At 38.2% G+C, this 15,496-nt stretch overlaps 1 protein-coding gene across 1 annotated transcript in view; it reads right to left on the reverse strand.

The window, feature by feature from the left end:
• KMO (kynurenine 3-monooxygenase) overlaps window positions 1-12,983 on the reverse strand; it is a 38,086-nt gene extending 25,103 nt beyond the window's left edge. The window contains 4 exon segments of the mRNA XM_054576709.1: window positions 882-971; window positions 2,164-2,261; window positions 2,758-2,827; window positions 12,854-12,983. Of these exon segments, the coding sequence (XP_054432684.1) occupies window positions 882-971; window positions 2,164-2,261; window positions 2,758-2,827; window positions 12,854-12,928 (333 nt within the window). The 5' untranslated portion in view covers window positions 12,929-12,983.
• Between the last annotated feature and the right edge of the window lie 2,513 nt (window positions 12,984-15,496).

The following is a 15,496-nucleotide window of genomic DNA, read 5'->3' on the forward strand; positions in this document are numbered from 1 at the left end:
TACCTCAAGTGTGGTCCGTGGACCAGCAGCGTGGAAAGCACCTCAGTGTTTGGGGGTTGCAGAACTTCAGCCTCCATTCCAGCCACACAGAATCTGACTACATTTTAATAAGACCCCAGGTGAGTCTGACCATCACTGTTATACCTGCAATGGCAGGTCTGGGCCGGTTGGGGGGCACGGTGGCGTTCAGAGACTCAGAAGAATATGAATCTCACTTGGGTTCCACACTTAAAATGAGGTGTTGCTGAATAAAGCAAATTGGAATTTTTCTCTTATTGATTGATTGTTTGCTACATTCATTCTCCCAAAGAAACAAACTTAGAAAGTACAACTAGATAAAAATGCATACTTCGCCCAACACTGTATGTTACTGTATAAAAGATAAGAAAACACAAAATGAGAACATGGATTTGTTTTGATAAATGCTACATCACATTCTGTACTCTGATGTTTTAGAAATTATAAACACTGAAAGCATTTTGGGTTTATTCTATAAATTCTGTTATAATTTGCCTGAGAGAGTCAGGGTAGGTAACACCATAAAACCCTCTCAAGTTGTTTCTGCATATTATGCATATCATGTAAATACAGGGCAATTTTCTCTGCGGAACTGAAAGGAGATGGGAGGGGAAAGGTGTCCAGTAGAGCAAAGCGTAGAGGCCAAAAACATCCTAGTAGTGATGACAACGATAACTAACTCTTCTTGGGTGTTCAGTAAGGACAGAGCCCTATTTTAAGCGCCTCATGTAAATTAACTTGTTAACTGGTTTATGTTCCTGAATTCTAGGCTGATGCAGGAAATGTCCAAGATGGGACCAAATGGCAAGTTATAGACTTCAGACTCAACTATGACCAAGCAAGTACCTCCAGTGTCAACCTACCTGCGACTTTGTCCCATAGGGAATTGCAGACTTTTTTCCTGAAAGAGAGTGAATCATTCTTGCTCTCATGGGAATACCTTGAGCTACAATCTGCAATAAAACCAGAAATGCCAATTTCAATTTCTGTAACTTGGCATTAGGCAAGTAATATAGGTACTAGTTTTAAAGTGTGCTTTTTAAATATGTTCAAAATATTTAAAAAATAATATAAAGAACCATGGAAGCACAGTATGGTGGAATTAATCAATGAAAATGGTGTTCTTGCAAATTTTAGATTTTGCGTTCTTTTGAAACTTTAGATTTTGGAATTCACTTCAAGTTTATTGGGTCTAAATCTAATATGACATCTGAGGCAAGAGTTTCATTGTCCAAAAGGTGAAGTGATTTTCTCATGATCACCAACGAGAGTAGCGCCTGGGGAGTAAAACCCGGGGCTCCTGAAACCCAGTTCAGTGTTTTTCTATGCACAGACCTGAGACAAGGGTAGAAATGCAAACAGAACCTATATGGACTTACGTTATCATTTTGAAGGCCCATTGTCAGCAAAAGTCCAATAAAAAATGCATTATTTCTGTTCACATTTTCAAGCTGCATGGTAGACAGGTAGTTCAGCGACATCAAGGCCATGTAAGAAAAATCTACTGCAGGCCAATCATCCTCATCCACAATCTTAGGGCCCATTGGTTTCAGAATTCAAAAGTTTTCAAATTTTCGAGAGGTAGTTTAGTGTATATGTGGCAATCACAGAGCCAGCAGAGTCTGGGACACTGCCTCATAATGAAACATTATTTCTCCAGTAAAACATAGCGACACTGAATGAAAAAATGGGTTAGGCCATAAAAAGTCTTCCATAAGGTCAATTTTCTGCTGGATGGATAACGAAGAGTTTTCTATTTTCAGAGGTTTTTGCCGCACAGAATTGTGGATAAGAGATTATGGACCTGTATGGTCAAAAGTATGGAGTTTGCCTGCCTCTCACCATCTGATGTCACTCAGATTTCACATTCTGTAGGCAGAGATCTACCATGCTGTTGAGAGCCCACGTCAGAAGTAACTATCAGGTGGGCTTGCAGTATCTCCTGCCCCAGGTCAGGAGGTACCTCAAGTGCCAAGTGTTCACCCTCTTGCCAAATTTAGAGGTTTGAAAACCTCTATAGAATGAGCCTGCAGCAGAGGTTCTTGGCATTCGATAGTCCTTTGCACTGGGGTAAAATCAAGACCACGCGATTGTTGGAAAACAGCAGGTGGTGTCTTCTATAAGGAAAATGCATTAACAGGGTACCTGATCTTCGAGGCCAATGGCTTTCAAGGCTTGTCGTCCTCTATAAGAAAGGGCCAAGTTAATGCTTCTTCCACGTGCAGCTTTGACCTCTCGGATATCTAAGACATTGGAAATAGACTCCACGTTACACATGTCTCCTTATATTGAGGACAGGATGAACAACTGGTTTGGTCAGAACCAAATTAAAAGACCTAAGTTAACTCTTTTAAAGAAAATACGCCCTGGCTGTTGTGGTTCAGTGGACTGAGTGCTGGCCTCTGTAACAATGGGTCGCAGGTTCAATTCCCAGTCAGGGCACATGCCTGGGTTGCAGGCCAAGTCCCCAGTAGGTGGCGTGCAAGAGGCAACCACACATTGATGTTTCTCTTCCTCTCTTCCTCCCTCCCTTCCCTTCTCTCTAAAAAATAAAAATAAAAAATAAAAACATTTTTTTAAAAAAGAAAATACTAATAATAGTACATTTGTATTAAATTAATTTAGATAGTTGAGGTTTAAAAAATTCGAACAGTTTTTTAAAAAAAATCTTTTTAATATCTAAAGAGAAAGAGGTCAGAGGATGAGAGCCACATCTCACCATTTTTAGTATTGTCTCACCTTCTCTAGCTTCATAGACATCAACTTGGAAATTCCTCTTTGCAAGGAAGCATGCGTTTAACGATCCAACCTAGGATTCAAAGCAAATTTTTTATTTTTATCTGATTCCACCACTATAGGGAATTTTTACTGGCAAAATGAAGCATCATGTGTGGCTTGGTTATTGTGCTGATTTATTCAGTCACTACTAGAAAGCACCATTTGCAAAAATAATGGGATAATTCAGGGATGAAAACTATAATTTTAGAGATAGACTTCTTTTTACTTTTTTATAGTCAAATGTAACTTTCTTACAGAAACATGTATACAGTTTACAGAATAATTAGAAAGCGAACCCCCCTAGAACCATCATTCTGGTCAAGAAGTAGAACATTGCTACCCTCCTACAGCTGCCTCCTCTTCCTCCCCCCCAATTACAATCCCCGACCTTTCACCAAAAGGTAAACATTATGCTGACTTTTGTGATAACCCACCCTTGCTTCTTTATAGTGTTACCACTTAGGTAGATATCCCTAGGCAATATAGGTTAGTTTGGTTTGTTTTTGAATCACATAATTAGAATCACACTTGTGTATTTTTCTGCATCTTGCTTCTTTAACACAACAATATGCTTAGGAGATTCATCCATATGGTTGCACGTAAACTGCAGGTCCTCCACTTTTACTACTGTTTGATTCGTCATTACGTGAAATCTCACAGGTGGTTTAGCCATTCTACTGTTGAAGGGCATCTGAGTGTTTCCTGGTTGGTGAATATTAACAATGCTGCAAAGAACATCCTTGAACATGAATCCCATGTACAAATGTGCATGATTTTTCTCTAGAGGATTATATTCAGAGTGGAATCCTAGTTCAAAGGCTTGTGTTTCTTCACCTTTATTATGTCACATGTTCCAACATTTTGTAGTAATGTATTTTTTCAACCAGCAGTTTCTGAGAGTTCATCTTTGTTAACACTCGGTGTTCTCAAACTTTTAAACATTCAAACATTGTGATTGGAGGGTAAGACTGGGAGGAGTGTGTTTCAATTTGCATAAATCTGATAACTAAAGAGGGTGAACACTTTCCATAATTGATTGGCTGTTTTGACCTCCTTGTTCATAAAGTGTAAAGTCTCTTGCCCATTTTCTATTGGGTTGTCTGACTTTTTTTTTTCCTATTGATCTTTTGAGTTAATCATATATCTGAGTAGAGTCTTTGTAATTTTTAAATATTGTGACTATCTCCTATTTTGTGGCTTGCTTTTTTCAATTCTATAGTATGTTTTAAAGGTGAGAAACTCTATTTCATGTAGTCACAATTATCAATGTTTTACATTATTGTTAATGTATTTGGTATCTTCTTAAGTCTTTCCCCACTGTGACAATATGAATAATTTTTTGTCTATTGTCTTCTCAAAGCTTCCTGGTTGGTCTTACACATCAGTGGAAATGCAAAAACTCACATTTCTTTTGAGCTCTTTCTTGAGCTCCTGCAAAACCAGTTTGCAGTGCAGTGGGTTGGGCAGCATAGGTTACCACCAAAACGCCCTAAGAATGTGGACTTTCAACCATGATAAACCCTTTGTATTCATTTCCTAGTGCTGCCTTAAGGAAGTACCACAAGGCAACTAGCTTAATGAGCAGATACTTGGCCCACGGTTCTGGAGGCTGGAAATCTGAAGTCAATGTGTCAACAGGGTTGGCTCCTTCTGAGGGCTGGGAGGGAAGGATCTGTTCCAGGCCTCTCTCCTTGGCTTGTAGATGGTCACTTTCTCCTGGTATCTCTTCACTTTGTCTTTCCTCTATGCACCCACTCGTAAGGCCAGGAGCAGGCACAGAAGGACCCGAGGCTTCGTTTGTTTACTTCACACCTGTTTTTACTCCTCTGCTCCAAGACACCTTAGTATGTAAACATTGATGTATTCTTTTAAAAAATATTCCCATGGTTCAGTTCTTGCATCTCCTTTTACCATTCAGTGATATTGCGACCACCTAACTTTCTTCATATTTAATTTCTGTAGACTGGTGATGGCGATTAAAAAAAAATGTCAATCATTATTTAAAACCAGTGAGTGTATGAAATTTTTCAGATTTAATTTTTTCAAAGGAATTCACATATTTAATATTCTGAAAGGCCAAACAAGACATTCATTATGAAGATTATGATCATTCCAGTTCTGTGTAACCAAGATTTAAATAAAACTAAAAAAAAAAATATTGTAGATGTGACAGAATTTCAGCTGACAGAATTTCAGCTAGAAGGATTGGTAATGTGGCTACTAGAGTGCATTTAGGCTCGAACTTTATTTCCTCTCTCTGTAAAGTGTGCTGAATCAAGAATAACTGTCAGTAACCTCTTTGTTGTTTTACTGGCAAAAAAAAAAGAAAACCCACTCAAACTACTATGAAGATATAAATGGAAAGGAAAATGTGTGTACACTACTCTGAACCTACCACAAACTCTCACTGAAAGCACAGCTGGTTCTGAGAATAAATAGGGAAGAGGGTGTTGAGAGAAGCAAAGACAATGCGTAGGGTAAGACTCTTGGGGGCAGTGGGAAGCATTCAAGGTGCCAGTTCTTGGGAGCAAGCCTCGGCAGACATAGGACAGTGCTCCTGAAGATGGCAGCCGTTCTGAAAAGGCTCTAAATTTGATTTTGAAGCGCCAAAAGTCCAGGACAGTAACCTGTTTTGATCATAAGATAATTTGTAAAATCAAAGTTTTATTAACAAGTGGTCTAACCTTTGGGTGAGTAAGCAGAGCTCTGAGGAGATTTTTTTGGTTATGTAATTATGGATTTACCCAGTTTTCTGTTCTCCTTTTCTATTTTCTTTTTTTCTCTTCTCTTACTTCCTTCTTTACAGGTCATGTCTATTGGCCCCACCCTGCCTGTGATATTGATGCCTAATTTACCAATTAAAAATGTTATTTGAGAACTTTTTTTTTTTAATAAAAATGAGTAGATATCCTTCCTGGGCGTTCAGCTGGCGTGGTTTTATGTAATGTTGGGATTCACCAAATTTCTGCTGATTCCCAGGTGACCTCTACAGCTGTGAGTATTCATAAATGCTGAACCTAACAGGAAAAAGCATCAAGACGATTAACATTTTATGTATTTTATGCCTCTTGTAAAATGTTTGAAATTAATCTGAGAATGTAATGTTAAACAGGTCAACTTGTCAACTACTTTTGACCTAATAAAGCATATAGAACTCTTCCTAAGAATCAATCTGAGTTTGTCACCAAATGACTTTTAAAAAGCCTGTTTATGTCTCCTACTCACAGAATCATAGTTTGGTCTCAAGAATTTGCTCTTTGGGCCTATCAACATAATAAGAAGAACTACATTGGTAACTGCACTCACTATGGGATAAGCACATAAAAATGTCTTCATCCTTAGTAACTACTACATCTGCTAGGATTGTATATGTTACACCAAATATTGTTTTATTATTTAAACCTCACCCTGGACTCTCTGACTTGTAGTGTCTGGATTTCATCCCTCTGGCTAAGCAGCCTTGACTATTATGTCCTTTGGTGACGATAAGATGAACATCCCACACACTTGTCATGGGACTGTTAGGAAACCTGGTCCAGGACTTTTTCTCTCTCCCCCATCTATCTCCGATTTCTGACTTCTCTACCTGGGTACCTTACGGACATCTCCACCCCACATGTCTCGGGTTCAACTCATTCCCATCCTTCAGCCGTCAAAAGCTTCTCCTTTCGCGTTTCATAGCCTTGAGAATGGCAACTTGCCCGCTATTTCACCCAACCAGGATACCTTGGAGAACGTTACCACCCCTGTCTACCACCAATACACACTTCATGAGGTGACAGGTGCTACTGGTTGCTCTTCTGGCGTCTTTCTCAGCGTAGGTCTCCCATCCTTACCCTCCTTTCTTGGGGCCGCCATTATCCTTCACCAGGACCACAGCAGCAGCTTTCCAGTATCCCTCCCGGCCCCGTCCTTCAGTCTCTACCTGTTCGGGCCAAACTCCTCACTAGGTAGCATCTAAAATGGAAATCGGGTGAGGCATTTTCTGTCTTACATCCTTTATTGGCTCTCAGAAGCCTTCAGAGAGGTCTCACGTTTTCAGTATGACCTCAGTCTCTCTCTCTAGCTCATTTCTTGCTATTCCCATGCACTATCTGTAAGAGGTGCGGTATCCATGCATTTTTATATTTACCATAAATAGACCATGCATTTTTATATTTACATGCCTTTAAATATAATGTTCCCTCTGTTCAAACCATCCTTTCCTGCCTTATATTAAATACATCTGAAAAATGTTTAGCCTTCCTTCAAAATGTATGTCTTTATGAAACCAACCTTCCTTCCTTCCTTCCTTCCTTCCTTCCTTCCTTCCTTCCTTCCTTCCTTCCTTCCTTCCTTCCTTCTTTCCCTCCTTCCTCCATACTCCCTTTCTACCTCCCTCCTTCCCTATATTTCTTTTTTATGTAGGTGTTTTTTAAAATATTTTTCATTAATGTCTTCTAGTTTTCAATATACAGGTCTTTCCCCTTCTTGGTTATATTTTTTTCTTACATTTCATTCTTTTTTATGCAACTTTAAATGGGATTGTTTTCTTAAGTTCTTTTTCTGATTATTTGTTATTAGTGTATAGAAATGTAACCAATTTTTTTGTATTGATTTTGTATCCTGCAACTTGACTGAATTTGTTTATTAGCTCTAACAATTTTTTTGATGGAGTCTGTAGGGTTTTTATATATAATATAATTTCATCTGTAAATCGTGAGTTTTACTTCTTCCAGTGCAACTTTGACACCTCTTTCCTCCAAAAGACTTATTTGCCTTTTCTTCTGTAATTCCATGCATGTATATATGTATATATGTGCTCTAACATCTCTCAAAAGGAATTTAATTATTTATTTATATTCCTTTCTGATTTCTTCATGAGGCTGTGGGTGCGCAGAGAGTAATGTTATTTGTATGCCAAGTATTTTATCAGTCTACTTCTGGTACAAACCAAAATACCTCATACTTAGTAAGAACTCAGTGCTTTTTAATAGAAACTTAAAAATACAGAGAAACAAAGAGGAAAAAGTAACCTCCCACAATCTTACCACCAGAGAGAACCAGCGTTAACATTTTCTATGTATAAAAAACATAAAATTTCTTTTTTTTAACTTATTTTTTAATTGATCTTGGCGGCGGGGAGAGAGAGTGAAAGAGGGGTTGACTTGTCGTTCCACTTATTCGTGCACTCATTGGTTGCTTCTTGTACGTGCCCTGACCAGGGATCGAACCCGCAACCTTGGTGCACTAGAACAACACTCTAACCAACTGAGCTACTTGGCCAGGACCACATGATATTTCTTTTAAAAGGGGTTGTAAGCTGTATATTTTATGATGTGTTTTAAAGAATGAATAGTGTATTGTAAATATATTTCCACGTCAAAAAATATTTTAAATCAAAATATTTAAAATAGTTCCACTACATTTCATTGTATTCAATGCCCTCATACTTGGAGTTTCAGGTTTTTTAATTTTTTAGGATTATAAACAATTGTATGGCATGCAGTCATTTCTTCTGATAAAATTCCAGTAATGAAATGGCCAACCAAAGGGCAAGCTTCAGTGAAAGGGACCAAACCCACAGAAACACCTGAAATCCATGCCCTCCTTCTGCTCCATTGGCTCTTGGGCCTTAGCACCCAGGAGGCATAAAAAAGGGGAGAGAAGGGAGAAGGGAGGAAAACAGAGTCTGGAACGACATGGGGAGAGGATTTTGACAGTTCAGATGTCGGTGGAGGAATTTAGCTGCAACGCTCATGAAAAAGACTGAAGGTGAGTGGAGCAAGATTATTTTGAGAGGGGTTTGAATATAGTCCATGTTTGGTTTTTTTAAGAGATCTCATTAACTACCTAATTGTTTTTAATGTCCTTTTGGTTAAAGGACAATTGTTTCTCTCAATGCAATGCCATGCTGAGGCTGACTTCAGGAAAGGAGTAGCTGCTGCTGCTTTCTGCAATTCCCTCATATTTTAAAGATCATATATATGCACACATAAATATATGATCTTTATGTATGTATATATATGATATAAAATATCTTACAGAAAAAGTACCAATTTAGGTTACCATCAACACTGCATGAATATACATACAAATGGATGGACAGATGAATATATATGAACAGATGGATAAACTGTCAGGGAGTATTTTGGGGAAAATTTAAAAAAAAAACACATTCTTTGCAGGGAGTTAGCAAAGCTTTGAGCTGTCTAAAGCAATTGCTTCTATTCCAGATGCTGCTCACTAGGTAATAAAGGAAGGAAACTCTGATATGACCCAAGATTCTAAAACGTTTAACTGTGTGTGTCTAGGACTTACCTTGGGGAAAATTTAAATTCTGGTGATGTCTGATTTCTGCTTTTATAAAGACTAGATTTAAAACAAAGCTAGAGATCTGTGAGTGAGGAACTATGGGAAAAAAAAAAAAAACCCCAGTAAGATCTTGAAGTTAAAATAGTTAGGGACCTAGTGTTAGCCCAGGATGAGGAAACTGAGACCCAGAGAGGGTAAGCTTCCCTGGGCTTCTCGCTGGTCACAGACCCTCCTGTGCTCAGCCCCATCACTGTCTAATGCTGCTTCTATCCCATTAAGCGGGGTAAGAGTGAGTTGTGAAAGGGAAGGGTCCTAGGGAGACAGGGCAGGGCCACCATCTAGGGCCGATTAGGTATCAAGACTATGTCACGTGTCTACATCCATGACAGAACCTAACATCTAGAGCTGTGACTCTACGAAGTCTCAGCATCAAGGTCAACCTGCTTCAAAGGCAATTTCATTAGTAGAGGTCACGAACTTGACTTGAATCCTAGGGCTAGGGCGCAGTGATCCATAATCCATCATAAAATGCAAGAATTATCTCACTCTGATGTTCCCTTTAAATATTTCTTAATGGAGAATCGTGATGGGCCAGATATAGGAAGAATGAATCACGCAACACAGTAGTGGGGTTGCTTGTCAGCAGGGGAAATGGATGAAATGCTTTAACAACACCCTTAAATGCACCTTCAGAGTGCGCGCCAGTGCAGCAGGCAGACCTGCGACAGCAGGTGACAGCTGACCCGGAGTGTTCAATAGACTTTTAGCGAAAGTTCTAGGCTTCAGCCAAAAAAATGAGGGCTCGAGTGGCTGTAGCTGTCCCTGGAAGAGCGCTCTTTGGCTCTCATCACTTCATCACACCTGCAAACGCTGGAAATAGTCATGAGAGGCGACATTTCTCAGTATCAATGACTGAGTAAGGACACATGGGCGGGTTAGAGAGCCTTGCTCCTCTGACTTCCCTGCTTTGTCACTTGGTAAAGAAAAGAAACGAATCACTTGAACACAGAGGAAGATAGCTTGAATGGCAGTCTTTCTGCCCCTGGACTGACTTGTTAGATTTGGAAAAGCTACACCAAGTCCTCCCAGCTGGAGAAGTAGAGAGGGTTTTTCAAATACTTTTTCAAGTTAGTCCTTCAAAGGACTGCATTCCTTACAACTCCATTCTAAGGGAGAACATTGTCTTGTTTCTAATCCCCATAGCTCCTAAGAATGGGATTCCCTACTTCATTCTAAAAGCAATTTCACACACACAGTATATTTTAGTGTGTTTGATTGTGGGAGGCATTGGTATAACCTTTATAAAGGAGAAGGCAGCAGGACCCAAAGATGAAACAATCATTAGACTCATGAAGTTAAAAACCTTCTGTGGGGAATAAACTGATCCATCCTGTGTTCTTATAATTTTCCCAGTCCTTCCCCACCTAATAGTCTGAGAAATCTTTAAAAATTACAGCTTACTTTGCTACCCAGAATCTTCCAATGGCTTTCCATTGTGCCTGGAATAAAATCCAACCACCTTGCCTTGCCCTCTGAGATCGAGGAGCTACAGCTCTCTCAGCCTCTGCAGCCTTAGCAGCTGCTCTTCCCCAGCCTCAGTTTCTCTGCCTGAAATCATCTTTGTATAGCCCTTCACGGGGTGGCTTCTTGCTCATTTTTCAGGTCCCTTATCACCTATGCCCTCCCCAAAGAGGCTGTCCCTGACCACACGCTAACCCGATACCCATCAGACACTCTACGGTAGTGCCCTGTTTGCCTTACTTCCCTCGTACTCTCACTGAAATTATTTATTTCACAATTGAGCCACCAGTATCTAAAACAACATTGGCACATCGCAGGCGCTCAATAAGATGTTGTGTAACATGTGAATTCTCACTTTACGCAAAATTTTGCTCAGAAGGAATTGGACTGAAGCTCGGTATGAAGAAATGATAACATATGTCACATGCATTGGCCAACATGGCACGTAATGGCATGTGTTAGCATTTTGAAATTTAGAACCAGAAGTGTTAGAGGAACTGTCCTAGTACTTTGGGGGAAAAATAAGGAAGGCAGAACCAAAGACAAAATTAGTGTATACTATGTAAACCTGTGTGGTGTTTAATACACTGATCCATATACCACCTAGTACAGTGTCTGGCACATACTAGTACTTCAATACATGTTTGTTGAGTAAATGAGTGAATGAATGAATGCCTATGAGCTAACAGTCTACAAATGATTAGACCAAAGGTAAAAACAAAATGATTAAACTTTAACTCATGGGGAAATTTTGGTGAGAAGGGAAAAAAGGCAATTCACCAAGGCAATCCTATGTTAAACAGAGCTGGCTTTGGTACGATGACAATGGAAGCAGAGAGCTCCCTCCTGCATCCTGCTAAATGGGGGACATGCCCCCTGAAGGTCATGTCACCTGCTCAGTGAGGGGGGCACTGCACTCCCAAGCCTGAGGTGACCAAATAGGTATCAACTCCCATTACTCAAATAACTAGCGAGTGCCTGACATGATAAGTTTGCACTAGCTTCATGTTTCTTAACACTTTTATTCTTATTAGACAATATAAACTGAGTTATTACCTGAAGTGAGGCAAATGTTTGAATCAAAATGACCATAGTAATACTTTTAAGAAGCAGTCAACTTGAAAATAGATACATTCAAAGTTCTCTTTTTTAAAAAATGCTAAATTGAAATGATAAGGGAAAACAGATACTTTTGTATTTAATAGAAATAAAATACCTTCCCTAGAAGAGAGCAAGTTAAAACTGATGACATATTCCTTTAACTTTTTTTATATGTATATTACTATATAGTCTTAAATGTTTAATATAGTCATACTGACAATATTTACTTGATAGCTTCTGGGTTTGAATATTTTACTTTAGGGTAAGAAAAATATTATTTTGTATTTTCTCCTAAAACTCCTTAGATTTTTACATATTGATTTTTAACTCACCTGAATATTTTTGGTTTAATGTGTGAAATAGGGCTCTATATTTGTTTTATTTCAAATAATAGTAGTCCATGCACCTTATTTGTTGAATAAGCCTTATTTTCCCCTTTTATTTGAAATACCAATTTAATCATATATTACATTGTTAGACAGGTACATACATTTGTTTCTAGAATGCTCATTTTATTTTATTGATCTATTTTGTTATTTCTATGCTGGTGTCATGTTGTATTAATTGCTGAGACTTCATAATGGACTTAAATTTTTTTAAATTTTATAATGGATTTTGACATTTTAAAAAAGAAAAAGAAAGAAGGAACTCCCACCTTTTTGCATAAACATGGAGGGAACTGGAGGATCTTATGCTAAGTGAAATAAGCCAGTTGGTGAAAGACAAATATCATATGATCTCATGTATAAGTGGAATCTATTCAACAAAATAAACAAACAAAACAAACCACAGGCATGGATACATAGAGCAGACTGAAAATGACCAGAGGGAATGGAGAAGGAGGAAAAAAGAAAGAATTCAGAAGTGGCATTTCCAGTTTCAGCCTCTTAGACAAGTGACAGAGTTTCAATTCATCTGCAACCTAGATGGTGGAAAGCTATAACTGAGAACATGGGCCATTGGAAGCAGCATTCTATTATTTTTAAAAAAGTAGTGACATTTTCAAATATGTCTATTTAAACATTAGAAAAGTTTTCAGAGGACCATGAACAATTTGTGCAAGTGAGTCATAATAATTATTTAGGGTCATGATGGTTAACATAACGCCACCAACAGGAATAATATCCGAATCGATGCTTACCAGGCCACCACCAATGACAGCGATTCTTTTCCCTTGAATGCTGGATGGATCCATGACGGCTGAAGTGTCTTCCATAACCCCTAGCTCCTGTCACAGAGAAAGCCGTAGCTCCTACCCACAGACTTGCCCAGCCTTTATACTGCAGTGTTTGAACAGCCTAATTCCTCTTCAACTAAGAAGTAGCATTTAACCCCTTATCAGCCAAGTCTGCTTCAAGAAAAAAAACAAATTCATTATATTAACTGAATTCTGAAAAACCCAGCCAAGTGGAAACACTCTCTCTTTTACATGTAGACACCAAATTTTTGAAGCACAGTCTTACGGCTTTTCTTCTTTTTCTACCACATGTATTTTCTTACTTTCATTTTCATTCATTTCCAGCCTTGAATGAAACTTCCCTTTACCGACGTCCCAGAGCATCTTATTTTTGAGAGTCAGATGGCATGATTTCATAATTGAACTATTCATTGTTTTTGTTATTAAGACCCGTCGGGTCCCCTAAAAGGACTTCACAGATTGTCTATCAGGGAAAATGTTTTGCCTACTCTTAATATTCTCCCAAAAAGGTTTTGAATTGTATAAACTGATCATATTTCTTTCCCATTCCCCACCCCCTTGCCCAGCATCAGACACTAGAAACTTTAGAATCTAATTTGTGCATTATCACTAGGGGAGATGATTAATAATATGCCTCTTGTAAACTCAATCCTGGCTTCATACTATCTCCAATTTCTTTGTCTCCTTTAATTTTATTTTAAATACCTATTAGCATTTTTTTTTAACATGGTGTGGTTGGTGATAAAGTAACATGAAAGGCGGTCCTTCTTCGCTTCCTAGAGACAGCCGGGAGATTCAGAACGGTTTTTCTCCGGTAAAGAGCTCGAGTTAAACATCGTTCAATAGTGACCCCTTGTGGATACGTATAGAGTTACTAGAAAACTTTTTTGTTAGGTATTTTTTAGTCCACATGATACGAAATTCAAAACGCAAAAGGGTATATGGTGAATAGTCATTCTTATAACACTATTTCTTGGCCACCTGTTTTTTCTGCCCATAGACAACCACTATTTTGGTGTTTTTTACCCAATTCTACAAGCATCTCTCTGTGTCCTTTCTCCCTTCCCTGCCTTCTTTCCTTCTTTCCTTTGCATATAGTAGCAAGTTTGACACACTTTCTACATTTTTTTTTCATTTTACGACACATAGCTCACTAATTGTCCAGCATCAATATATATAGAAGAGTTTCATTCATTTTTTTAAATTATGGTCTATAAAACAACAAAAGTGAAGTGCACAAAACACAAGTGTGCAGTACAATAACTTACTACAAAGCAAGCGCCCATGTGACCAGCAGTCAAGCCCAGGAAAATAACACTGTCAGAACCTGTCACGTGCACGTGCTCCTTGCAGTAACTGTCACCCTGCCTTTACCTTTCCTTGCTTTTATTTATACTTTTATTGCCATACTTGCACCTGTAAAACAGATTTGCCTCTTTATAAGCTTTACTCTAAATGAATTCATGGTCGTTCTTTTTCTTCTGCTTGCTTTTTTTTCTCATCACCATACTTCTTAAGATCCATCTGTGTTGTTGCATGTGGCTGTGGTTCACTCATTTTCATTGTCATATATTATTTATCCGTTCTACTGTTGATGGACATTTGGGTGCTTCCATTTTTTTTTTTTAAATATTGTGGCTAGCGCTGCCTCTACAGCCAATCATGTGTATACACTGTAGAGCACATTATATATAAATATCTTTAGAATTTATATGCTGTTAATGTATATTTTTAACCCTTCTAACTGAACCAAAGTTATGTTTTGAAGTATTGTACTAACTCTTACTTGACACAGGGAATTTCTAGTTTTTGTAGGTCCTGAGGGTTTGTCACTGTACCTCATTGTCATTTAATTTGCGGTCTTTGTTAATGAAGTTGAGCACCTTTTCACTTGTTTCTTCCCAACTTGCTTTTCTTCTTTTGCACAAGTGCTTATTGTTTTTTGAGCAGTCTGTCTTTTTTTATACATGACATTGAATATGAGTTTTATTCTTTATATATATTACAAATATATTATTTTCTTGTAAGAATGTAGGTTTTATTTGTGTATGTGTCACCTATTTGCTATCTTAGCGGTGTCTTTTGATGAAAGGATATTCTTAGTTTTAACATATTTGAATTCATCCATTTTTCCCCTTTCTGGTGAGTACTTTTCATGTCGTCCTTTATAATTTTTTTTATAATCATCAGATCGTAAAGATATTCTTCTTTGCTATTTTCTAAAAGATTTATCATTTACTTTTTATTTCTGGGTCTATAATCAACATGTAGTTCATTTTTAGTCATGCTGTGACATAGGAACCCAAATTTTCTTTTCTTTTCCAAGTGAATACCCAATTTCCCCCAGTGCTCCGGAACAAAAAGACTTTCCTTGTCCCACAACTGTCTTTATCGTAGGTCCAGGTTCACATATGTGTGGGTCTGGTTCTGGGTTTCTGTTCTATTTCATTTGTTTGACACTTGCTTATACCAGTACCAATTCCACAGCCAAATTTCTATGGCTTTAAAATGAGGCTTGTTAGCTTGAGCAATGCCACCTCCCTTGTTCTTCTTCATAATTTTCTTGACTATTCTTTTAGTGCTTTG

The sequence above is a fragment of the Pteronotus mesoamericanus genome, unplaced genomic scaffold (genome assembly GCF_021234165.1).
Source record: "Pteronotus mesoamericanus isolate MK-2021 breed Mesoamerican mustached bat unplaced genomic scaffold, CSHL_Meso_final contig_347, whole genome shotgun sequence".
NCBI classification, from domain to species: domain Eukaryota; kingdom Metazoa; phylum Chordata; class Mammalia; order Chiroptera; family Mormoopidae; genus Pteronotus; species Pteronotus mesoamericanus.